The 27737-nt window shown below is 44.0% G+C and overlaps 1 protein-coding gene across 1 annotated transcript in view; it reads right to left on the bottom strand.

Moving 5' to 3' along the window:
• The window catches only part of MAN2B2 (mannosidase alpha class 2B member 2), a 369901-nt gene that overhangs the window by 295885 nt on the left and 46279 nt on the right, over positions 1-27737 (bottom strand). Inside the window, exon 4 of the mRNA XM_069203167.1 lies at positions 13355-13527. Coding sequence (XP_069059268.1) covers positions 13355-13527 — 173 coding nt within the window. The remainder of the gene's footprint in view (positions 1-13354; positions 13528-27737) is intronic.

Raw genomic sequence — 27737 nt, 5'->3', positions numbered from 1 at the left:
ACCCCTCCTTGGATTCCCCTAGGTCTCTAGTTTTCAGAAATGCACAGGTTTGGTAGGTTTCCCTAGGTGCCGGCTGAGCTAGAGGCCAAAACCTACAGGTAGGCACTTCGCAAAAAACACCTCGGTTTTTTTCCAAAATTTAGGATGTGTCCACGTTGCGCTTTGGGGTGTTTCCTGTCGCCGGCGCTAGGCCTACCCACGCAAGTGAGGTATCATTTTTATCGGGAGACATGGGGGAACGCTGGGTGGAAGGAAATTTGTGGCTCCTCTCAGATTCCAGAACTTTCTGCCACAGAAATGTGAGGAACATGTGTTTTTTTAGCCAAATTTTGAGGTTTGCAAAGGATTCTGGGTAACAGAACCTGGTCCGAGCCACACAAGTCACCCCTCCTTGGATTCCCCTAGGTCTCTAGTTTTCAGAAATGCATAGGTTTGGTAGGTTTCCCTAGGTGGCGGCTGAGCTAGAGGCCAAAATCTACAGGTAGTCACTTTGCTAAAAACAGCTCTGTTTTCTGTGATATGTCCACGTTGTGTTTTGGGGCATATCCTGTCGCGGGCGCTAGGCCTACCCACACAAGTGAGGTATCATTTTTATCGGGAGACGTGGGGGAACGCTGGGTGGAAGGAAATTTGTGGCTCCTCTCAGATTCCAGAGCTTTCTGCCACAGAAATGTGAGGAACATGTGTTTTTTTAGCCAAATTTTGAGGTTTGCAAAGGATTCTGGGTAACAGAACCTGGTCCGAGCCACACAAGTCACCCCTCCTTGGATTCCCCTAGGTCTCTAGTTTTCAGAAATGCATAGGTTTGGTAGGTTTCCCTAGGTGTCGGCTGAGCTAGAGGCCAAAATCTACAGGTAGTCACTTTGCTAAAAACAGCTCTGTTTTCTGTGATATGTCCACGTTGTGTTTTGGGGCATATCCTGTCGCGGGCGCTAGGCCTACCCACACAAGTGAGGTATCATTTTTATCGGGAGACGTGGGGGAACGCTGGGTGGAAGGAAATTTGTGGCTCCTCTCAGATTCCAGAACTTTCTGCCACAGAAATGTGAGTAACGTGTATTTTTAGCCAAATTTTGAGGTTTTACACGGATTCTGGGTAACAGAACCTGGTCCGAGCCCCGCAAGTCACCCCTCCTTGGATTCCCCTAGGTCTCTAGTTTTCAGAAATGCACAGGTTTGGTAGGTTTCCCTAGGTGCCGGCTGAGCTAGAGGCCAAAATCTACAGGTAGGCACTTCGCAAAAAACACCTCTGTTTTTTTCAAAAATTTAGGATGTGTCCACGTTGCGCTTTGGGGTGTTTCCTGTCGCCGGCGCTAGGCCTACCCACGCAAGTGAGGTATCATTTTTATCGGGAGACATGGGGGAACGCTGGGTGGAAGGAAATTTGTGGCTCCTCTCAGATTCCAGAACTTTCTGCCACAGAAATGTGAGGAACATGTGTTTTTTTAGCCAAATTTTGAGGTTTGCAAAGGATTCTGGGTAACAGAACCTGGTCCGAGCCACACAAGTCACCCCTCCTTGGATTCCCTTAGGTCTCTAGTTTTCAGAAATGCATACGTTTGGTATGTTTCCCTAGGTGGCGGCTGAGCTAGAGGCCAAAATCTACAGGTAGTCACTTTGCTAAAAACAGCTCTGTTTTCTGTGATATGTCCACGTTGTGTTTTGGGGCATATCCTGTCGCGGGCGCTAGGCCTACCCACACAAGTGAGGTATCATTTTTATCGGGAGACGTGGGGGAACGCTGGGTGGAAGGAAATTTGTGGCTCCTCTCAGATTCCAGAACTTTCTGCCACAGAAATGTGAGGAACATGTGTTTTTTTAGCCAAATTTTGAGGTTTGCAAAGGATTCTGGGTAACAGAACATGGTCCGAGCCCCACAAGTCACCCCTCCTTGGATTCCCCTAGGTCTCTAGTTTTCAGAAATGCACAGGTTTGGTAGGTTTCCCTAGGTGGCGGCTGAGCTAGAGGCCAAAATCTACAGGTAGTCACTTTGCTAAAAACAGCTCTGTTTTCTGTGATATGTCCACGTTGTGTTTTGGGGCATATCCTGTCGCGGGCGCTAGGCCTACCCACACAAGTGAGGTATCATTTTTATCGGGAGACGTGGGGGAACGCTGGGTGGAAGGAAATTTGTGGCTCCTCTCAGATTCCAGAACTTTCTGCCACAGAAATGTGAGTAACGTGTATTTTTAGCCAAATTTTGAGGTTTGCAAAGGATTCTGGGTAACAGAACCTGGTCCGAGCCCCGCAAGTCACCCCTCCTTGGATTCCCCTAGGTCTCTAGTTTTCAGAAATGCACAGGTTTGGTAGGTTTCCCTAGGTGGCGGCTGAGCTAGAGGCCAAAATCTACAGGTAGTCACTTTGCTAAAAACAGCTCTGTTTTCTGTGATGTGTCCACGTTGTGTTTTGGGGCATATCCTGTCGCGGGCGGTAGGCCTACCCACACAAGTGAGGTATCATTTTTATCGGGAGACGTGGGGGAATGCTGGGTGGAAGGAAATTTGTGGCTCCTCTCAGATTCCAGAACTTTCTGCCACAGAAATGTGAGGAACATGTGTTTTTTTAGCCAAATTTTGAGGTTTGCAAAGGATTCTGGGTAACAGAACCTGGTCCGAGCCACACAAGTCACCCCTCCTTGGATTCCCCTAGGTCTCTAGTTTTCAGAAATGCACAGGTTTGGTAGGTTTCCCTAGGTGGCGGCTGAGCTAGAGGCCAAAATCTACAGGTAGTCACTTTGCTAAAAACAGCTCTGTTTTCTGTGATGTGTCCACGTTGTGTTTTGGGGCATATCCTGTCGCGGGCGCTAGGCCTACCCACACAAGTGAGGTATCATTTTTATCGGGAGACTTGGGGGAACATAGAATAGCAAAACAAGTGTTATTGCCCCTTGTCTTTCTCTACATTTATTCCTTCCAAATATAGGGGTGTGTGTAAAAAAGACATCTATTTGAGAAATTCCATGTAATTCACGTGCTACTATGGTCACCCCGGAATTCAGAGATGTGCAAATAACCACTGCTCCTCAACACCTTATCTTGTGCCCTTTTTGGAAATGCAAAGGTTTTCTTGATAGCTATTTTTTACTCCTTATATTTCAGCAAATGAATTACTGTATACCCGGTATAGAATGAAAACGCACTGCAGGGTGCAGCTCATTTATTGGCTCTGGGTTCCTCGGGTTCTTGATGAACCTACAAACCCTATAAATCCCCGCAACCAGAGGAGTCCAGCAGACGTAACGGTATATTGCTTTCGATAATCTGACATTGCAGGGAAAAGTTACAGAGTAAAACAGAGAAAAATTGATGTTTTTTTCACCTCAATTTAAATATCTTTCTTATTCAGCTGTTATTTTCTGTAGGAAACCCTTGTAGGATCTACACAAATGACCCCTTGCTGAATTCAGAATTTTGTCTACTTTTCAGAAATGGTTAGGTTTCTGGGATCCAGCATTGGTTTCATGCCCATTCCTGTCACTGACTGGAAGGAGGCTGAAAGCACAAAAAATTGCAAAAATGGGGTATGCCCCAGTAAAATGCCAAAATTGTGTTGAAAAATTGGGTTTTCTGATTCAAGTCTGCCTGTTCCTGAAAGCTAGGAAGCTGCTGAGTTTAGCACTACAAACCCTTTGTTGATGCCATTTTCGGGGGGAAATCCACAAGCCTTCTTCTGCAGCCACTTTTTCCATTTTTTTTTAAAAAAAACGAAATTTTCACTGTATTTTGGCCAATTTCTTGGCCTCCTTCAGGGGAACCCACAAAGTCTGGGTACCTTTAGAATCCCTAGGATGTTGGAAAAAAAGGACGCAAATTTGGCTTGGTTAGCTTATGTGGACAAAAAGTTATGAGGGCCTAAGCGCGAACTGCCCCAAATAGGCAAAAAAAGGCCTGGCACAGGAGGGGGAAAAGGCCTGGCAGCGAAGGGGTTAAATAAACAAAATTACTGAAATTCACCAGTTATAGTTATCTCAAGTAACTGTAACTCATGCCCTAAAGTAACTATAATTCGCAACCCCGTTGTGCACAATCAAGTAATTAACAGTCATTTCAGACGTTGCAGTGATGTGTTATTTATTATGTCATAGATCATGTCATGGGTGATGTGAAATGTGTGGCAATTAGCAGTGCATAGTAGTGTCATGAGTTAAAGTTACTTTAGGGCACATGTTATTAATATATATATATATAACATGTGCCATAAAGTAACTAACTCATGACACTACTATGCACTGCTAATTGCCACACATTTCACATCACCCATGACATGTTCTATGACATAATAAATAACATCAATGCAACATCTGAGATGACATGGTGGTTTTGAACCCCACCCTGTTCAATGTTATTGAACAGTACCACACAGGCTAGGATGGTCGGATTGGAGCTAAGCAGGCATAGTATGCAGTCTCCAAAGTCAGGAACTGCTTGGCTCCACACTGGCCTTGGTGCACGTTAGTCAGCAACATATATATCTTCCTATCTAAATGTGAGAGGCCTAAGCAGTCGACTATAAAAGTATAAGGCATACGTCTACTTTTGCAAAAGGATAACTGTCTCCAGGAAACACATTTGACCAGTTCTGAGGGGTTGAGGCTGCAGGGGGGGGGGGATGGAGAGGTCGGTTCTTTACAGATACTCCTCCTGTGCAAGGTGCATGTTGGTATAGGCAAGAAACAGCATATAGTCCATGGCTGAAACAGCAGTAACAGACATCAAGAGTCACTATGTGCTTGTGAAAGGGTTCCTGGATGGTAGGCTGCTAGCTCTAATTTGAGTATATGTGCCCAACATGCCACAAATGGAATTCTGGGGAACAATTGTAAGGAAATGTCTCCCTGTTGCAGTTACCCCCCACTTTTTGCCTGATACTGATGCTGACTTGACTGTGAAGTGTTCTGGGACCCTGCTAACCAGGCCCCAGCACCAGTGTTCTTTCATCTAAAATGTACCATTGTCTCCACCATTGGCACAACCCTGGCACCCAGGTAAGTCCCTTGTAACTGGTACCCCTGGTACCAATGGCCCTGATGCCAGGGAAGGTCACTAAGGGCTGCAGCATGTCTTATGCCACCCTAGGAACCCCTCACTCAGCACAGACACACTGCTTGCCAGCTTGTGTGTGCTGGTGGGGAGAAAATGAATAAGTCAACATGGCACTCCCCTCAGGGTGCCATGCCAACCTCCCACTGCCTGTGGCATAGGTAAGTCACCCCTCTAGCAGGCCTTACAGCCCTAAGGCAGGGTGCACTATACCACAGGTGAGGGCATAGGTGCATGAGCACTATGCACCTACAGTGTCTAAGCAAAACCTTAGACATTGTAAGTGCAGGGTAGCCCTAAGAGTATATGGTCTGGGAGTCTGTCATACACGAACTCCACAGCTCCATAATGGCTACACTGAATACTGGGAAGTTTGGTATCAAACTTCTCAGAATAATAAACCCACACTGATGCCAGTGTTGGATTTATTAAAAAATGCACACAGAGGGCATCTTAGAGATGCCCCCTGTATTTTACCCAATTGTTCAGTGCAGGACTGAATGGTCTGTGCCAGCCTGCTGCTGAGAGACGAGTTTCTGACCCCATGTGGTGAGGGCCTTTGTGCTCTCTGAGGACAGAAACAAAAGCCTGCTCTGGGTGGAGGTGCTTCACACCTCCCCCCTGCAGGAACTGTAACGCCTAGCAGTGAGCCTCAAAGGCTCAGGCTTCGTGTTACAATGCCCCAGGGCACTCCAGCTAGTGGAGATGCCCGCCCCCTGGACACAACCCCCACTTTTGGCGGCAAGTCCAGGGGAGATAATGAGAAAAACAAGGAGGAGTCACCCACCAGTCAGGACAGCCCCTAAGGTGTCCTGAGCTGAGGTGACCCCTGCCTTTAGAAATCCTCCATCATGATTTTGGAGGATTCCCCCAATAGGAATAGGGATGTGCCCCCCTCCCCTCAGGGAGGAGGCACAAAGAGGGTGTAGCCACCCTCAAGGACAGCAGCCGATTGGCTACTGCCCTCCCAGCCCTAAACACACCCATAAATGCAGTATTTAGGGGCTCCCCAGAACCTAGGAAACTAGATTCCTGCAACCTAAGATGAAGAAGGACTGCTGAGCTGAAAAACCTGCAGAGAAGACGGAGACACCAACTGCTTTGGCCCCAGCTCTACCGGCCTGTCTCCCCACTTCAAAAGAACTGCTCCAGCGACGCGTTCCACAGGGTCCAGCAACCTCTGAAGCCTCAGAGGACTACCCTGCATCTAAAAGGACCAAGAACTCCTGAGGACAGCGGCTCTGCTCCAAGAAAGAAGCATCTTTGCAACAAAGAAGCAACTTTGAAAGAACACACGTTTCCCGCGGGAAGCGTGAGACTTTGCACTCTGCACCCGACGCCCCCGGCTCGACTTGTGGAGAACAAACACTACAGGGAGGACTCCCCGGCGACTGCGAGCCCGTGAGTAGCCAGAGTTTACCCCCCTGAGCCCCCACAGCGACGCCTGCAGAGGGAATCCAGAGGCTCACCCTGACCGCGACTGCCTGCTTCAAAGACCCGACGCCTGGTAAGGACACTGCACCCGCAGACTCCCCGGACCTGAAGGATCCGACCTCCAGTGCAGGAGCGACCCAGAGGTGGCCCTCTCCCTTGCCCAGGTGGTGGCTACCCCGAGGAGCCCCCCCCCCCCCTTTGCCTGTCTGCATCACTGAAGAGACCCCTTGGTCTCCCATTGGATTACATTGCAAACCCGACGCCTGTTTGCACACTGCACCCAGCTGCCCCCGTGCCGCTGAGTGTGTACTTTTTGTGCTGACTTGTGTCTCCCCCCCGGTGCCCTACAAAACCCCCCTGGTCTGCCCTCCGAAGACGCGGGTACTTACCTGCTGGCAGACTGGAACCGGGGCATCCCTGTAGGTGGTTTACTTACCTGCAAAACTAACAAACACTTACCTTCCCCAGGAACTGTTGAAAATTGCACTGTGTCCAGTTTTAAAATAGCTTATTGCCATTTGTGTGAAAACTGTATATGCTATTTTGCTAATTCAAAGTTCCTAAAGTTCCTAAGTGAAATACCTTTCATTTAAAGTATTGTTGTAAATCTTGAACCTGTGGTTCTTAAAATAAACTAAGAAAATATATTTTTCTATATAAAAACCTATTGGCCTGGAATTGTCTTTGAGTGTGTGTTCCTCATTTATTGCCTGTGTGTGTACAACAAATGCTTAACACTACCCTCTGATAAGCCTACTGCTCGACCACACTACCACAAAATAGAGCATTAGAATTATCTCTTTTTGCCACTATCTTACCTTTAAGGGGAACCCTTGGACTCTGTGCATGCTATTTCTTACTTTGGAATAGTGCATACAGAGCCAACTTCCTACAACAATGCAAACATCCATTCTCACACTTCTACAGACACACGCTTTGTGGTGAGGTAACCTCAATAACATGCTAGATGTTAATAAAGACAAGTCATCTTCTCCTATACCAAATGCAGCAGCAAATAAAGACTCCATGGCCCTGAATAAGTTGACCCACAACTGGCAGGTCTGACAAGCATTACACCGCCACAGAGATTGAATTTCACACCATTCCCTAAGTATGCACTAAATTTCATATTAGACATGGTTATGCAGCCTAATGTTCTGATGGGCATGGCCAAGTATGCAAAATATTTGGGTTGTACCACCTCAGATCACTGCCCACTACTGATACATGTAGAGTGGGGGGAGCATAAGGACCAAGTCCTAGTGTGGAGGTTACACAAACTGTGTCTATAAAAGCATTGTCAGCCATTACATAGTTGATTATTTAAGCATCAATGAATGCTCAACAGAAAATACACTCCGAGAATGGAATGCCTTTATAGCACACAGAGTTAAAGTAACATTCAATAGCAAGATACTATATTTGGGAATCCAAATGTGGCTGTGCAAAATACAGGCAGTGAGGAAAGGACACGTGAAAGACAAAATCACACAAATGAAACCAGGGTACACTGCAATGAGTCGGTTTGACTACAGAAATCATGTGGTGAGACAGCACAGTAGGGCACATAAATGTAGGTGATTGCCTGAGGCTTAGACACCCCAACCCATAAGGGCACTGAGGTCTCACAGGAACTAAACGTACACTCCCCCCTAGAGATAAGTGAGGAAATGTTGGCCTATTGTGAGAAGGTCTATGCTCAAAACAGAATGCGTGCCAGGGAATTACTTGATATCACTGAGAACCTAGAGGAAATATACTGTGGAGTTCTTTGGGACTTACAGTACCCTACTTGCTCCTGGCTTACGAAAAAGTAATAATGCCCCAATCCATGGAAGAAGTAATTCTTGTAAACGTGTCCAAACTGAGAAGAGACCCATTCGATATGTCATCACCGCCCTTTGTAACTGCTCAGTGGCGACTGTTAAAACTTTACGCAATATCTTAGTGAACAGAATATACCTGTGCCTGACACACATAATCCAACCAGACAGGCTTTATTGCGACGAAAATCATGATGACTAACATTAGACGTTTGCTATATGTCTCTTAGCTAATGCCTATCAGATTTTTGAATGCTAGTTGTGGCGTCTACTGGCATGGAAGAAGAGCTTGACATGTTTGCATGGGAATATTTATTCATAGTACTAGATGAACTGGGCTCTGGCACTAGAGTAAGGAAATATATACTACTGTACACAAATCATGAGAACTGGTAGAGTAATCTCAAAATTATGACTGATCGACTAAGGCAGTGGGCGAGGCTGCTCCTCTGACCTCATTCGAGCCGAAGGCGCCATGTTGGGATATGAAAATTGGGTTTTGGTCCAGGGGTGAGGAAATGTATACAACTAAAGTACACGTCCAATGAGAACTGGTAGACCACTCTCGAAACCATGGTTGATCTACAGGGTCATCAGGCAGGCAAATCTTTTAGATTTGTCCAGGCTATGGAGCATCAGCTCCATATATTCCACAGTTATAGCATACAGTGAGACTTGAAATTTGGCAAATTCGCACACACAACCTCCCTCTTTGCTGAAAACACCCTTCTCTATTTTAATGCTGCAGAGTGGGTCTTGGAATGAGTGATAGACCCTCTGACACGGTTAGGAGACATTTTTGGTTTAAGGGTGAATACTAGCAAATCATGTCTTTTCCCACTAAAGCCAAATAAGAATCAAGAGGGAAGGCATTTATATGAGTTGCTACTTGAGTGCACTTGGGAAGCTGTCACCTTCCATTATGTAGATGTTAACATCTATCTGAGTGATATAGATTTAGAAGGAGGAATTCTGTCCAGAGCGGTTGCCAGCACTTACCAGTCGAAGAAGTTATGGGTTGAGAGTACTGGTTGTGTGCAGCATTGTCCAAGATGGTAGCCTTCTCACAGTATCTATATTTAGTTCACTGCTCTTCCTGTGTGTCTGCCCATGAGCGATTTCAGAGAAGTAAATAACATACTGGTCTATCTTATGTGGGGAAGCAAATGACATAGAACCTCACTCCAAAAACTGCAATTGCCTTAGCTGAAAAAAGAGTTGAGCACAGCTCATTCTGAATTGTACTAACTTCAATGGGTCTCCAGGTGGCTACGGTGGGTGGACAATCTGTAAAAACAAGAGAGGCGCTGAGATTTTAACATACTTATTCATCGCTCAACACAGGCTCAATGCTACTGCTGGATTAACAGACATGGCCAAACCCTTGCGTTCACAGGGTGCTATCCAGAACAAACAGGAAGGTGGTCATCACTGAAATGCAGTTGCAGAGCTTACAGGAGTTTGCAGCTGGGCATGCAGACCTGAGGTTGGATGGCACAGGAGTTAAGACACTTTGCTATCTGCTAAAGGGAGGGCTAGCCTAGTATAGAAGAATGGGCTTGCAGCGTGTCAGTTCTTGGCAGGTAATGCAATGCATTGATAAGGAAGTTTAGGGGTATTGGAGCATTGATGTGGTCCCTCTTAAGACTCATGCAGCCTTGGCAGTGTTGAAGTTGGGGGGGCAGCAGGAAGGCATTAGCGCAGATTTATACAGTTCTAGTAGACGTGACCAAACCTGTTAACCTTGTGAGAGGCATTGGCTGGAGACGAGTTGGTGGCTAACTTATAAAGAATGGCTGAATGTGGTGCTGAAGCTAAAGGTGCTATATTGAAATATATGCAATATAATGTAACGCACAGAATATATTTGAGACCCCCTCAACTCCACCAAATGCTTGTGAACGTATCAGATAGATGCCCTACATGGCAGACACTGAAAGTGAATCTGTTATATATGTTCTGGTCCTGCCTCTCTATAGAGATGTATTGGACAGGTGTTCTTAATAGAGTGTGATCGAAACATTGATTGCCTGGGATCCCAAAGCAGGCATACTGGGGTTCATGGGCAGATCAAAGAGAAGCAGAGAACTAACTGGGTTTGTGAATTTTGCCTTGTTTTTGGCCAGAAGACAACTTGCAATGGAATGGAATAGCGACTGTTCCCCACAGAGTGGGACCTTGGAAAGGGAACTCGCCAAATGGGCAAAGGCGGAAGGCTAGGTTCTGACCTGCCTGTAGATGAAAGGGTCATGCAAGTAACAGTGACAGACTGGCATATGGTAAAACTTGAGAGGAAAAATGAAGAGACATTCCCAAGTACACAGTCTAGCAGTAAAAATTGAGGCCATTATGATCAAGACACCCAGTGCTCTTGGAGAGTTATCAGGGAAATGTAAATGCGCTACCATATTTCAAGGTTTATTGAAACAAAAATTATTAAGGGCTTACTTTGCAGACTTTGAGACGATGATGGAAACTTGTTGTGTACAGTGGACTATGAGTATGGCATATTGACCACTGCTGGATCAAAATAATTTCATAACAAGATTAGAAAGTAAGTTCACCGGCCTGATACAACCTGTGTTTTTTGTTTTTTTATAAACAAAGTTATTGGTTTTGGTACAGTAAAAACACTCAGCGTGATCACATAGGAAGTGTAAACCTGATACAACCTGTCAATGACATTACTGTTCCATGAGAGGGACAGATTCTGTCTCGGCTGATGTCAGAGAAAAGATCCTCATGCTATATGAAAGCCATCAAGCTCACTGATTTTTTCACAAGCTCTCTGTGGGCTAAAACAGGTTATAATATCATATATATATTGCTGTCCTGACTGAAAGCTTGGCTTGGAATAACCAGGGGGGCCGTAAACTGAAACAGTTTTTTCTTCAACATTTACTCAACCTACAGAGCCCATATTTTGTGAGTTACTGTGTAATGCTTCCAAGAGTGTTAAAAATCTGGGGGTCCTCTTCGGTTTGTCTCCAAAATCAATGCAGTGATTAAGGATGTTTATAAGTCTCCTGTAAAAGCACACTAGCAAACCACTCACCTTATGTCTGGTGCTTTGTCATGTGGAAACCAGATAAGTGCTTGTTTTGCTTGACTTTTGACTGAGCCAAGATATACACACTGAAAGGAGTTGAAAAGATTCTCTGGAATGCACTTCTTAATCTGAAGAAGACATTTATTATAGCTTTTTGCAAGGTTCGTGAAGGAAGGTTTGAATAGTAAAAAGTGTACTTTCAAAATGTGCAACAACAACAGAAGACCATATGTAAAGAATCTTCAATCTATGAACAGCAAATATATACATGCAAGGATACAAACACTTATATAGATATATATTCGTAAACAATGCAAAGCAAAGAATTAATAAAAATTCATCAACGTAGGGCCTGTCAGATGCTTCATCTTTCTCATGCCAGCAAGAAGATTACCCTGTTCAACTGCGAGAAAGAGATCTCCACCCTGGACAGGTATCAGGCATTTGACGTCTAATCCTGACCGGGGTCTCGGAATTCACCACTACTGAGCAGGGCCATCTTTTTATATCATAAAGAACCGGAGAAGGGGCTTTCTGGAAAAAACCCTCCCATAAAAAACAAATCATCAAAAACGCTGGCTAGTTTAGGTAAGCTTTGAAAGAAACGCTTTGAGCATTGGCCAGATCCTAAGGTGTCCCCCCCCAAAGTCAAACAGTTCCCTGCTTGTACTATAAACATCAGTCTGGTACATTGTTATCGTGCTGACTGCCTAACTCCTCCATATTATGTACTATTTCTAGGTGATAATATGTCCTAGCTCTTCGGTGAAAAAGAAAACACACAGAATAGAAAAACGTTGCATAACATGTTTGTATGGAAAAATACTTGCACCTCTAATGTGGCATTGAGGCTAAGCTGAACACAAAATGGAGTCTAGGCTGAATACACAATGGAGTCTATAACTAGTGACCACTAAAGTGACAGTGGGCAGCTAAGCCAGGTGCAAACTGGTGCAACAAGAAATCAACACACAAATATCACTACAGTGCTAAGAGACCTATACAGACCCTCCAAAAGATTCTAAGAAATAGATTAATTAGAGGCCAATTCACAAAAGCATTTATGAGAATGGGGCATAATACTTCAGGAGTAATTTATATACTCTTACATGAGTTTGTGAATTGCCCTAAAACCTCTAACTCAATATTAGAAAAAGTGCAAAGAGGACACCGTCCTTTTCAGTCATACACATTGTATATGAATGTTCCCTGAATATTGCCATCTTATTCCCATTTTAGAAGTAACTGAGGTAATTCCCAAAGACGTGCAATAGTATTTAATACTGCTATTTCACATACTCCACAATGCCCTAAAGAATAAAAAAATCAGCCTGCCATTGGTGTGTTTGAATCTGCAAAATATTATCAAAGCTAGGCCTGAAAACACTGGCTCCAAATGGATTACAGGATTGATCACAACATGCTTTTTATTATCCTTAAGCCCTAATGAATGAAAGTCGTAACGTAACAGCGGAGCCCTATGACATCCCCACCAGAAACTTTTGATCAGCATCCATGCAGCCGATTCTTCATTTTCCCTCCAATCGACAGAAACATGGCAGGCATTATCCTTCAGTGCTTAAAATGGCTTGAATCAAGAAGAGCCAAATGATATTTAACTCTGCACTACTCAAAAGAATATTTAGCTAAATTATTGTCCTGGATCAGTTATCGATGAACCTCTTACAGGGGGCTCTTTTATCTTACTGCTGGACTCTAACTGCCTTTGTTTATTTAATGTCCCGTTTTACGTTAATGCAGCTTGAAGCCCCACATAGTTACTAGAAGGTGGCCGAAAAATACAAAACACACAATTCAACATATACAAAATAACAGTTTAAAAAACTCTTCATTCTGCAGAACAAGGGAAACACATTTTTAACTATATTTGACAAATGTCTGTAGAATTACTTATAGTGACTGTAATTCGCCGAGAACGTGTTACTTATTATGAGGAGTACCTAGAACATGAGGATGTGTAACTTCTGTCGGTCTTGCATGGATCATACCTTTTTGTTCTGCATCTCACTTTTGAGGTCGTAGTCAATACGGGATATCACATGGGCATTGAAGCCAGCCAATGCAAACACGGTAGGCGTAGCTGCAGATGCACCAAATGGATCAACATGCCAAGAGAACTGTGGTCTTACTCCAAACGTCTCATACAAAAAGCCGTGACCTTCTGCAAAAAAATACGTTTTGCCAATATAAATGGTAGGTTATTGACCTTTATATTTTTCAATTTCTGCGAAGTATTTAGGAAACATGCGTTCCAAAACAAAAGAACATTTATGTTAAATATTAGGTTCCGTTCTCCAAACAATTCACTCAAGTATATGCTCATGCACAATATAGGGTTCAAAACTTGCAAGCATGTTTTGTTGGCCCTCTCCATGAATACTGGACTCTACCATGTACATGAAGAGGAGCGCCTGTGATGCTAACTTCAACAGATATGTCTCTGCACAAAGAAGACAGCCTATGTGAGTGTACTTGCTAATGCTGTTCTCAGAGCATAGTTGAAATTTATTTAGGCTACTGGCATAAAAGCAAATAAAACGACATTTAAAAACATTAAAATCATTAAAACATGGCAAATAAGGAATTGAGGAGGCACAAAAGCCTTTTGCCTCGCACCATGTCAGATAGTCATCACATAAGTTAAAAAACGGAGCTCCAAGACATCATTCTGTACAATTGCATAAGTCAATAGTCCCCTCAAACGAACACCATAAAGCTTGTGAGATCTTAAAAAAAAGAGGAACAACATTAGTTCACATAAGCCTTGGGGACTAGGCACGGGATAGACAGGGGAAACACTTTCTGTCCGTGTCTCCACATATTTACAAGGAAACAGCAAATACTAATGGTTGAGCTGTGTCCGCCTTAAGTATCCCAGTTGCAATTTTGTAGTTCCTAATAACCAGATTGAGGCATACAAGCAAAATCCACTTCTTCTTGAAGGCATTATATTGCAAACTACAGGACATGGTCTACAGTTTCCCTGGCCGTAGGTCAAAAAGGACAACTTGAATCAAGTCCAGCATCAACAAGGGACGTTGTCACTTTTCAGTAAAAGACCTGAGTGGCAAGGACCCCACGGGGAACTTGAAATAAAGAGATCTGGTGGCCGGGAGCTCAATTGCATCCACATACTCTTCAAGGTGAGGCCTAACCCCCTCACAACTGTGCAATTTACCATCTATGTGCCTCCAATACAATGCTAACTTGGACACCCCACATGACATTTCTGGGTGTACTCACAAAACCCCACACCCAGTTTCTTCAAGGAAGCACCTGATGGACCACAATCATAGGATCTTAGTGGGCTACAGAGTTTTAAGATCTCTTCTACTCCCATCCAAAAGAGTAGTAAGTCTGGTGAGGACCAAATCCTCCTCCAGTACAATATGGATCTAAGTCTGGCTTTGAGGACAAGAAGGCGGATGCCAAGGTCTGATCTAAGTGGCACTAGTGGGGTGCCAGCAAGGAGGTTAGTAAGGAGTAGAAGAAAACGGTTTTCCGTCACTTCCAGGTTGTATGGTATTATTGTGCCCCCAGAGTTCTCCACAATACCGGGACCCCCCCAAAAATCCTGCAGGTTGTAAATCTGCAGTACAGGAGTTATCGGACAGAAACTAGATCCCTTCAGAGCTCTCAGGATACCACCAATAAAATGGAATTTGCTGTTCTGGATCTGAGGTGACCATCCAAAATGCTCATTGGGGGTAAGCCCCAGGTACTCAAAAGTACGAACCCTCTCTAGTGGGGCGCCATTAAGCACTGGGTGGGATCTTGCCATCGAGCAGGGATTCAAAACCATATATTTGGTTTTGTTGGGGTTGATCTTCAACCCTCTCTGCCTACAGAAGGCACCAAAATGGTCCAGCAGGTTTTGAATGCCCAGTAGGGATTTTGGGGTGTAGTCCGCAAACAGGAGCACCGGGACCTTCCTGTTAACCAGACGGGAGGCATCATGATTGCACAACTCTAAGGTAGTTATCAGGTCATTAATATATAACAGGAACAGTGTGGGGGCCAGGACAAACCCCTGCCTCACTCCCTGAGATACTGGAATGGGGTTCGCTCAGCTCCCCAGCAGGCCCATATCTGACTTGTGCGTAGTTACCTAAATGGAGCCTCCTAAAAACATCAGTCAAACATTTCAGAACCCCCATGTTTGTTAAGACTGCCCACAGACCCTAGTGAGCAGGTTCCAAACCTAGATTGAGGATGTAGGAGTGCTGACCCCTCTCCAAGTGGGATTTAGAACTGGGACAAGCACTAGTGACTAAGTGCTCCAATTGCAACTTATTTACTGAAAGTACGTTACCTTGAGGGTTGGCGGTTACCTGCATGTTATTTTTCTTGACCTACGGTCAGCTTTTGATTTAGTTTGTATGGTGCTGCTGAGCCGATTCGCTGAAGTGGTGGGTAAGAAACTGTCTGCATAGAACTTGCACAGCAAACTATACAAGAAAAATAGTCCAAGAATATATAAGAGTGATCCAAAATCAAAAAAGAATAACATTCTAATATGTCTAATAATATGGAACGTGAGGGGCATGGTCACGCTGGTAAAGAGACACAGGGTGCATGCTTACTTGTGGCATTGACAGGAGCACATCACATATATACAGGAAGCACACATGAATGCTGAAGAGCTCCACAAGTTAGCTAAAATGTAGAGAGGTAAAATTACTGGCACAACATACGCTGCATATACAGCAGGGGTAGCGGAATAGATATCTACCTTCACCATATTTGCGATACAAGCAATGTGGATGGATCCAGGGGGTTGATCCACAATTGTTGTGGGATTGCTAGATCGGAAACTTCTGGTTCACTATGCCTTCTTAGATGAGCTTTCACGATTACTCATTTCAAATTTGTAAGCACGTGAAATATGGGGAGGTGTCTAACTGTGTGCATGACATTGACTTGAACAGATTGACACCACCGTTGAGTGGGACTCGGTGTGCTAGAGTGACCATCAACTTTCAGAACTGGATGAATTGTTGGCGATTTAGAGATGTTTGGTGGCAAATGCATCCAATGAATAGGGAGTATTCTTTCTACTCGGCGGTCCATCAGTTGCATACCAGAATGGACAGGTTTTTTTGTGTGATGAACAGGCGGAAGTCAAGATGCACTTTATGGAGTACCTGCAGTGCACATTATCTGACCAAAACCCCCGAGAATGGTAATTCACTGTGGTAGAGTGAGGGCCCAAATACATACAGGGAGGCTGTGCACTCAAGCACAATAGGGAAAGTAATTGCTGACTATTTCTCGGAAAATGAGGGGACAGCTAGTGATACAATGGCACATGGAGCTCATTTAAAGTTGTGATATGGGGAATATGTATAAAAAGCACAAATGGATTCAGGGCAGTGCTAAATAGAGACATACTGGAGACACAGAGGAAATTCTGTGATGCTGAGAACAGAGCAGGAACACAACTGGAAGCCATACATCATCTCAGGGAGTTAGGAAAGAAACAATGATTTGATGGAAAGATTAGGTAGGGTAGATTAATATAAAGATTATGTAGTACATAAACATGTGGAGGGACATGGATCAGAGCAATTTGTTGCTTTGCTACTAAAGCCGGGTGCCACTGGTGCTCCGACTGAGGCAATCAAGTCGTTGTGGGATGCAATACTTATTAGCCAAGCAGATATTAACAGTACTTTTTCCATAGTATTATGACCACTGCCTACTCTTCAAAAACAAAATGATACTTGCATGTTTAATTTTTTCCAAATGCATTTATTTTCTAATAAAGAGTTTAATGTTTATTAAAAATTGCTATATTTAAAAGCAATCACAGATATGATGGGCTGCTGACAGAAGCATGCCACCATCCCTGTGATGACTGTGAATCCTATTAGGTTGCAATTTGTGACATACCTCCTTAATATTCATGAGGTGGGTCAAATTGCGACCCACTAGGAATCAGTAATTTGCAAACCGACATAGAAGTACACAGGTCAGTTTGCAAATTACCACACTGGTCTCACAAATACTGGCTGTGAATTGCAACCAGTATTTTACAACCAGTTCTTCGTACATCAAGCCCTAGATGTTTCAGCCTCACTGCCTAGAGATACCATACAACTGCTCATAATAAACAGGTGAGTTGTTACTAAACCTTAGCCTGTAGTAGATTCAACACCATGCTAACGGTCTGATTTCACCCTTGCAAAACTGTTCCATAATCTACGAAACAGCAATAATCTATGCCTAGCTTGAGTAATGCCAAGGTTTCCAATTGGATGAAAAATCATAGAGAAATGTATAATCCGTGCGGTAGAAAGCAGGTAGATCAAATAATGCGGGTAGGAAAAAGTGGAGCCAGTGTAGAGGATAACTCACTTGTGTGAGTTACAATTTGAGGTGTAAAGTTAATTTGTGTTGCTTGTGGTCTGCGGTGTCTGTGTTTCTAAGTATTCATAAGGCCCTTGGATAGCTCTGAAGGAACAACCATAGTTCAGTTTTCCACCATATCTTTTTAGGTATCTGCTCTCCTGAGGCTATCACTCTCTTCGCCTTTATGTACTCTGTGTACATGCACAGCTTTCTGCTTGTGGGGCCATCACGTCTCTTTTATTTACAAAGTAATTCAGGAGTGCCTGCATGTGTCCCATCCCAAAACAAAAGTTTTTTGCCCTCTATCTCAATACATATCTTGTGCGAGAATATTACGTTTCTTTGAGACCATACCTTTACATATTGCTTCTTTAGATTTTGAGAACATTTTCTTCTCTTCAGTAGCTGAAGATGTGTTTCTGTAGGGCAGCTCCCCATCACTTTCTCTTTTGTTGGGCTGCCTCCAGGATATTATCTCTTGTGCCATAGTCTTTCAAAACTACTATGAATGTGGTGGTCCTCCTTTGTTCTTCAATCTTGTTCAGGCAGCATTAAAACAATCGCACCAGTGCTTACCCGACTCACCAAGCACTTTCAGCTTGAGTAATCACAGCCAGTATTCCTGAAGCTTTTTTAAATTACATTCTTGTGGTACTCTTGTAATCCTTAGATTTATATCTCATAGTTTATTTTGGTGAGTCCCGTTCTGGTGCCTCAAAGCCGCTATCGCCCCTTCTTGTTGCTGGTGACACTTCTCTGGAGTCATTTAACTTCCTTGTGTCGCTGTCTTAAGACCCTCCTCTCAATTCAGGCTCCACATCGCCTTCTTTCTCTTGTTACTACTCTAGGTCATTCATCCTGCCAAGGCCTATCTTCTTCCACCAACTGGAAAGTTTTTTTTAAATATATTTTTATTGGCTTTTGCATAGAAACAAAACCCAAACAGTGAGAGATTCCCAGGTTCACACAATATATCCTCATAGGTCAAGAGGTGAAAGATTTTGCAAGTGTGAGGTACAACATTCATGTCAGGATGGCATCAACAAAAAATACTGTACAATAGTAAGCACACATTATAGCATGAACCAAGCTGTCAAGCTCAGTCCTTATCGATAACCACAGCACATACAGACTTCACTTGGTTGCCACATTATTCATGAACAGGTATTATTTCCAATCAAGTGAGTTACTCTCCCTTGTCTGAGATTATATCTGAGCTCGAATCCCCCTTGTCCCAATTCGGGATCTCAGCGCAATTCCAAGCCAAGTGCAAAAAAGTACCATTCTCCTTCCCACAGCGCCTGCATTTAGTCTCTCCGGTGGGATACATTCTATTCAATTTGCAAAGTGTCACGTAGGTGTGGTGCAAAAAATTGAAATGTAACAATTTGAACCTGTTATAACAAGATACAGTACGCACCAGATCCTATGCATGGGCCCAGTCTATGTCAGACATCGGCCTCTCTGCGAATAACCTTCCGTCCCACTTTTTTCCCAGACTGCCATTGTGGTCTTGACCAGATAAGGGACTGAATTTTCTGATCTGACTCTCCCCGTCAATAGCTGAGCTAGTGTGCCCTCAGCCATTCACCTCATAGCATGTTGTAAATGCACTACAAAATAGTACAATTGCATGTCTGGGACTGCTAGCCCTCTATACTCCATAGCCCTCCTCAGCTTGGGCAACACTACCCTGCTGCGTTGGTCAGCCCAGATCAGGAGACCAACAGGCTTGTCCAGCCTGCAGAAGAGTCCATGGTCAAGTGGGAAGATTGAACTCTGGACGAGATAAAGGCAGCATGGGAGGAAGACCATTTTCGCAATAGCAGCCCTACACATCAACCAGAGAGGGAGTCTGTTCCAAAACACAATCGAGTTCTCAAGACTTCCTATCACCCTATCCATATTCAAAAGCCTAATTGCTGCCTGAGTGTGTGAGAGTCATATAGCTTGGGATCCGAAACCCATGGATTCCCAAGTGAAACCCCCCATCCTGGAGCTGACCCAAGTGCTTCCCAAGCAACTCTCCCAAGAGGAACAAGAGCAATTTTGAACATTGACTTTAAGAACGGACCCTTTTCCAAAAGCTGTTATAAATCACATCAGGAGTGGTATTGACTCTTCAGGAGAACTTACATAGATTAATGCATCATCAGCGTATTAGGAGACAACATGGTTGGAGCCACCCACATGAATCTCCCAAGTTTCCAGTTTCTTACCTAACAGCAGAGCAAGGGGTTCGATCGCAACCACGAAGAGGAGGGGCAAGAGGGGACATCCCTGTCTGGTCCCCCTTACTAACCACCCATGCCTCATAGAGTTCCCCACCTACCTTAACACAGATAGAGGGTTCAGTGCACAAGAGCTGTACCCAAAAACAAAATGTGTGTCCAAATCCCATACCTCTTAATACTGCCATCAGATAAGTCCACTCCAAAGAATCAAAGGCCTTTCTAGGTCCAGGATAACCAGTGCCATCTCGCCCTCAGCTGCCGAGGTTTCCTGCAGTACATGAGTGAGTCTATGCAGGTTAAAGGCCATACTGTGTGCCAGCATAGAGCTGCATTGATCTTCATGGAACACCTCACATATTACATCCCGTAGTCTATTTGCTTAGATTTTGCATAATATTTTAAAATCTGGCCAGATTCATCTCTCTCCCTGGGCAACCGCTGATGATATCTTTTAAGAGTGGTCCTTTCAAGTGTATCCCAGAGCTGTCTCATCTCTCTTTGCATCAGCCAAACACACCTCCAATTTTTGAAGGTCAGCCAGGCATCTCTCCTGTACTCTGAGATCCGCCTCCAATTTCCTGCGCACTCCACAAGTGATCCTTATGCACTTTCCTCTCACAACTGCCTTCAGCATGTCCCACTCAATGGCCCTGGTGTTCATGGTTCTCCAATTCACCTCTATTCAGTCAGAGAGGTAGCCAATGTATCTTGACATGTTACATCCATCAGGAGATTTGGGGGCGTTCGCCAGTGAAAGCACCACTAGTCATATTAGTCCATTGCAGCGCAAGCAGCACAGGGGCATGACTGAAAAGGAATCGCCCCAGATGTGTCACCGCTGCCATCTGTGAGTGTTCCACCATCAACCCCCAAAACAACCAAAGACGGTCCAGACGACTGGAGGTTTGAGAATGGCAGGTATACTCATGCCCCCGGGTGCAACGCTCACCAGCCATCTAGAAGGCCCAAATTACTCATTACCGCAGTAAGGGAACCAATCCATCAGAGGTTTAGCGCCCAGTTTAGGCAGGTAGCGTTCGGTCTCCATCCAGTACACAGCAGAAATCGCCCACTCAGTTTACGGGGCGGGTACCCTATGTAACCCTCCAGCAGGTCCTGAATTCTACTGTAGAAAAATCAGTCATCTATGTTAGGCACATATGTGTTCAATATTGTGATATATTTACCAACTACTGTGACCTGAAGAAGGAGGAAATTGCCCTCCACATCCGCTTCACTGTAGGTATGCCTAAAGGGAGCCCTCTGTGCAACCCATATGGACACTCCCCCCTAACATACGAGGAGTAGGATGCAGAGAACAGCTGTCGCCTCCCCTTTTACATAGTTTCTGGGGCTCCCCGCCCACCAAGTGCATCTCTTGCAAACAGGCTATCTGCACTTTATGCCGCCTGAGAAATGAATGAACTGTATAGAGCGTAGAGTAGCTTTTGAGCCTCCTGACATTCTACATAACAGTAGTTATATGCTCATCCATTAATCGCTATGTCCCACACCTGCATTGCTGACCACCTCCCCTCTTTCACATACATCCATGTCAGCGACACCCTGCGAGGAATGCCAGTGAGCTGTCCACTCATCTGCACTGTAGCTGAAAACAAGCAGGATGTGGGGGTGTTGCTGGGTTACTCCAAATGTCCTTCTCTGCCTTTGCAGACCAGTTTGACAGCCCTCCCCCTTCCTGCCTCACCATCTCCTGAGGGGAGATCCCCTCCCACAGGCACATCTCTTTGTGTGAAGCCAGGCCACTTCACACCTCATCAAGGCAGCCTGGCCAGGCTGCCAGAGGCTGGCCAATCAGAGCACAGCAGCAAAAACAATGCAGGGCTGAAATTGGCAACTTTTCAGGTAAAGTTTAAAACTCTTTACCTGAACAGGTTATATTAAATCCAACAACTGGAAGTTGTAGGATTTATTATAGCAATTAATTTGATACCAAACTTTATGTATCTGTCACTTAAGGGGACTTTTAAAATTAAAATAAAGTCTCCCCATTCTAGCCTATGAAGGCCATTCACTATAATGAGGGAAAAACTAATTTGGCTGTTTTACCTCACCAGGGCTTATAAAACTATTTTTATAAGGTCCCTGCTTATAGTTACATGGCACCCAGCCCTAGGGGCACATAGGGCACACCTTAGGGGTGACTTATCTGTAAAAATAAGGTAGTTTACGACTTTGGAACTAATTTTAATTCCTAAGTCGAATTTCCATGTAACTTTAATTTAAAAGCAGCCAGCAAGGCAGGCCTGCCTTTAAAATGACACTGGGCACCTCAGAAGTGCACCTATGGGTGCACTACCTATGCTGGTGCCCCTAAACCTACATGCCCTACCATACACTAGGGACTTATAGGTAGGTTGACTTAGCTAATTATAATTAGCCTAATTTGCATACTGATCTTACACAAAATGCACAGGCCCTGGGACTGGTTAGCAGTACCCAGGGCACCATCAGAGTCAGGAAAACACCAGCAAAAAGTGGAAAATGGGGGCAAAAAGTTAGGGGGCCTTTGCAATCAGCCCTGTTCTCTCACACTTAGTACCAGGGCATGTAAAACCTATAAATACATGTCCTGCTTTTCAACTACATTGCGTCCTGCCCTGTTGGTCACAGAGGGCCTACCCTAGGGGTGACTTATATGTATAAAAGGGAAGGTTTAGGCCTAGCAAGAGGTTTATCTTGCTAAATCGAAGAGGCAGTGTAAATTGCACAGAGAGGCTCTACAATGGCAGGCCTGAGACATGGTTAAGGGGCTATTTAAATGGATAGCACAAACAGCGCTGCAAGCCCACTAGTAGCATTTAATTTACAGGTCCTGTTCACATGTATTGTACATTACTAAGGACTTAAAAGTAAATTTAATATGCCAGTTGGGTATGAGCCAATGTTACTATGTTTCAAGGGAGTGAGCACAACCACTTTAGCCACAGGTTAGCAGTGGTAAAGTGCACAGAGCCCTAAAGCCAGCAAAAACGAGGTTAGAAAAAGAGGAGAAAGGCAAAATGTTTGGGGTGACCCTTCACAGAGGTTCTTTTTCCATCAGCCACAGTGGTGCAATCAGTGATGTCAATGTTAGGAAATATGTAATGTGCCTAGAGACGGCATCAATGCCATTTGTGATGCTGTCATATATAAGGTCTTGATCAGTGCACTGACACATGAGTTATGGTTGAGCTCTTCAGCATAACTGGTGAACAGCAGCGGTTTAAGAGTGCAAATCATAACCATAACCTCACTTCGACTGAAGTTTCTGGAAGCATTTGTCATATTTTGAAGGGACATCAATTTCTTAAAGATAGAGAAATATATGCCTGTAATTACCTTTCTTAATGTCTTAATAATAAAAATATATAAAAGGAAAGAACTGCAACTGAAAGGACTGTCTCACGTTTGAAGCAATCCTTTGATAATGTGAAATGGCTTTTCACCATAGAAACATCAGGTACGTGCAGCATCATAAGTTAGAACATGAATTCATGAAGCACTTGCATAGCAATTCCTGCAAAGTGAATCACTCAATTTTTTTCCCCCAGTGAAGGAGAGGATGAACTGATGAATTAAAAATAAAAAAGTTACAGAAGCAGTGTAAAAACCCATGTTGGGAAAGGTCCTCTCAGGTGTGAATGTCTTATTCCGATTTTTAGGAATTCACAAAACTGGTTACGTGTATGCCTGAAACGATGTGCCACTTGCAGTTTTCCAGGCATCCTCCCAGCAACATGTCAGGATTTCTACAATGCGTTAAGTAAAGGGTTATTTTGCTCGAATGTGGATTTACGTTAAATAAATTAAAGATAAGAGACGTCTGGCAAAACAGGAACAGTCTGTTTAATTAAACAAACGCAACAGCCTGGAGAGCACAGTACAGAGCCGGGGTCTGAAGACTGCCTCTTAATGTTAAAGAGTTTTCAGCATCTTTTTATACATTGTCTTGAAGTGCAATAAAACAAATTAATACATTCTTTGAAAAAAGGAATCCGGGCCTAGTCACAAGGCCATAAATCTGACCATCTAATAAAGTGTGCAGGTAGATCTCAACCTTGCGTGGACCTAGTGTGGGCCAGTAAATTACATGACCAGATGTTCGGCATGGGAAGTGCGTGATCATTGTGTGTAGTGTGTGTGTTGTGTTGTGTTGTGTTCTGGTTGGCTGTGTGTTCCTAACCTCATGTGGCATCTAACTTTATGGTGTTCTGGGAATGAGTACCCTTCCGGCCAAAGGTGTTTTATTGGGGGCCAGTTTCCTAGGACCTTCGTGGTGTTGCTGCCAATCTGGGGAATTGATCTGGATCTTTCCTGTTTTGCATGTTTGACTATCGGCTACTTGTCACCCCACCAGTGATTTGTCAATCAGCTGCTTGAAGCTTGGGTCGCAGGGCCTGCTTGACCACGGACTTCTAGCTCTGGGTTGACAGGAAGGTCATGTCGGGTGGAATCGACAATAGCATAGCAAGTTTGTTGTCATTCTGGCACATATCATGGTTACATTGACACTGTTTCTATTCATATCAATTACACATAGGGCTGGAATGGCTTGGCAACTCAGATTTATGAAAAAATTGAACTTACAAACACTACACCACATAAGAGTTTAGTCTTCATAGACTCACTAATGAACAACATGTGGAGGGACTTAAAGGCTGAATTGCTTGTAAAAGACATCCAATCACTTGGCTTGAGAGTACTAAATGACCGGTATCAAGCAGAAAGTCCCTCAGCGTGGACCTACCACTCGTCAAACTTGTGCTCCACTACTGCTTTTACAATAGTCACGTTGCCTTTATTTCAATTAATAAAATTTAAATCAGTATATATCGAAGAGAAAGTGGAAAGTGATCACTCCCTGCAAAGCAATAGCATACTGTTAATTGCCCTAAACATCAGCAAATAAGTGACCTGCTGGGGAACCTTGAAGCTGCAAACTACAAAACATTAAGATGGTCTGAACATCCAATAGAGACCATTAAAAATTTGGCAACTACTCTTAGAGGAGGAGATTTACAATAAAGATCTATCCTCGATTTTTAACTGGGAAATGTTTACTAACCTTCTACTATAGACACACTTCACCAGGAATTGGCCTACTCTACCTAGAACTGCAACTGGCCTTCAAGGGCCAACAAAAAGCTCAATGTCTGCATTGTTTAGTAGCAAAGAGGAAACTCAATGAAGCGCTGAAAACACTGAGGCAGCATACAAACAATCTCACGTACAAAGGCAAATTGCAAAGCAACAAAAAGGTGTACGGGAAGCTCTTGTGGGAGGAAAGACGGTTGTCAGAACAGGCTTTTGGGCGAAATCTTTGTATCTTAGCAGGAAGACAAACTCAAGAGATTTCTGTAAACTGGTGAATGGCCTAAAAAGAGCCCCAAACACTGCAACCAACTCAAACATCTCTGAATCAAGATGGGCCCGCTATCTAGCTGCGCATTTCAATTTAACAATTTGAGGCCATTACCAGACCTATAACTCTGGAGCAGGAATAGCAACACGCAAACAGTCCTTTACAAAATAGCAAGAGGAAAACAAGATCAAGCGCAACCAAGTACAGCTAACAAAGGGCGAGCCTGTAAAATCACTGACCCAAAAATACCTCAAAAAACTGTTGAACATTCCTCAACATATTCTGAAACGGAACTGTGTAAAGAGTTGCACAGCACGAACTATGCTTCCACTTTTGTCGCTGTACCACCTCAGGATGCAGAACAAAATGCAAACCTTGAGGTTGGCTTAGGGTATGTCAATTCATCAACTAACACGAGGCTACCCAACAGGGATGATGCACTTATCTTCACCCAAGAGCAAACACTCAAGGTGATACAGGAGGGTGAAGGTGATGGCGCTCCAGGGTCTAATGGCATCCCACAGGAACTGTAGAAAGTCAGTCCTATATTCTGGGCTAATAAAATGACAGAGGTTTTTAACAGTTCCCTGCAGCTTCCAACTATTCCTGAATCTTGGAAGAGTCCCATAATTAACCCTATTTTTAAAAGAGCGGACTGGCAACAACCCAAAAATGACTGTGTTATTGTCCTGTTCGACCGAGAAGTGTATTTTTAAAAGAGTTAATGAATTGGGCAGTGGACAGAAATATCAGGCCTCCAAAACAAACTAGTTTTTCACAAGGTACGGCTACGTCCACAAATATCCAGACACTCTCAATTATAATTGATAAAATGATTCCTAAATAATTAGTTGATTTATCTCTGCTTTGTGTCTGCATTTGACTGTGTCCAAAGCAACCTTCTTTGGAATAAACTGACAATGTGGGGTATTCCCCAGCCTCTTGTAAAAGCTATACAGATGCTCTATTCCAAAACCTGAGTAAAAATAAAAATAGGCAATGGCACTTCATTACTGAGGGAAATTTATACCAATCAGAGCTTAAAACAAGGGTGCGTGCTAGTGCCATACCTATTTAGCTTATTTTTGGCCAATATGTCCCCAGCTCGGGACAATGTTATTCTCATGCCCCTAAGTTAGGAGGTCTTCACATTTCAAATGTGTTGTATGCGGACAACGCCTCTCTTCCTCAGCCAAACGAAAGTTGGCCTACAGCCAGTGGCGTAGCGTGGGTTGTCAGCACCCGGGGCAAGGCAAGTAATTTGCACCCCCTAACCCGTGGATTTTAGCACTCGCGAGTGCGAGCGCGCCCCCCCCCCAGATGTTGCGCCCGGTGCGGCCAGCCCCCCCGTACCCCCCACGCTACGCCACGGCCTACAGCGTCTCATTGACAGACTAGCTACTCAACAAACAACTACATTACATAAAACCAAAAGAAAGCTAAAGTCATGGTGGTAAGAAGCAGAGTACAGCACACACTCCCAAACCCCAAGCTATGCAGTATGGATGGGAAAGCCATCGTTCATTTAGTCTGTATCTGCCCTAATTTCCAAAGTGAACGCAGAGCCCATTTAAAAGTGCTTTTTAATCAATGTGGCACTTGATTCTGGAGACAGGTGGTGAAGGGCTGTTGTAATCCCAAGGACACTATTTTGAACTGTTGTTTTACCACTTTTTTTTTTTTTTAAAGAGTCGATCAAAAACGTAATGACTGTGTAATCTCTTCAATTCCCGTTCCCATTACAGTAATTTCTTTCTAATTTTGTATTTATCTCCTTTTACTTAAATAATTTTTTAATCCTGCTTTCGCAAGTGCAAATTGATTGAATAGTTGTTGCACATTTTATGTAAAGTTTTATTGTATGCAAAAGTCTTGAATAATTATGCATAATACAACTACTTCCTAGTCATGGGTGCATTTCTGCGTGAAATTAAGCAGCACAAGTATCTAAGACCAAATAATAAGGAGGAGATCCCCGGAAAAGACAAACAGTTTGGTTGGGGTTGCTCTAAGCTTCCTTCATTTATCACCCAATTACTGCATTCTACCACTTTTGTTGCCGCCCTTTACAGCTCCCCAGTGATCAGGCCTTTCCATATTTGTCCCTTCTCTTTTGCAGTTTGTTTTGTAAGGGCACCACTGGATATCGACTTACCTTTTGCTTTCTCTGCTGCAGTCCGGTTGGTCTTCTTGGCATGACTAACATGCCCATCCAACCAACCTAGAGAGTATCCAGGTCAGTTGGATGGTTATGATAACGACTTCCGCAGATAAGCCTGACAGGCCTAATTCGACCCCTCTGAACACCGTTCTCACTTTGGCAGGTACATGGTATTCAGTGTATGTAAATTGCTTTTTGTAGCTGGCCCTGTGGTTCTTAAAGTTTGTTACATATCCATACTTGAGTTTATTCCGTGGTGC

This window comes from Pleurodeles waltl, chromosome 1_2, assembly GCF_031143425.1.
Source record: "Pleurodeles waltl isolate 20211129_DDA chromosome 1_2, aPleWal1.hap1.20221129, whole genome shotgun sequence".
NCBI classification, from domain to species: Eukaryota; Metazoa; Chordata; class Amphibia; order Caudata; family Salamandridae; genus Pleurodeles; species Pleurodeles waltl.
The sequence above is the reverse complement of the archived record's forward strand: the minus strand, read 5'-3'. Positions and strand labels throughout refer to the sequence as shown.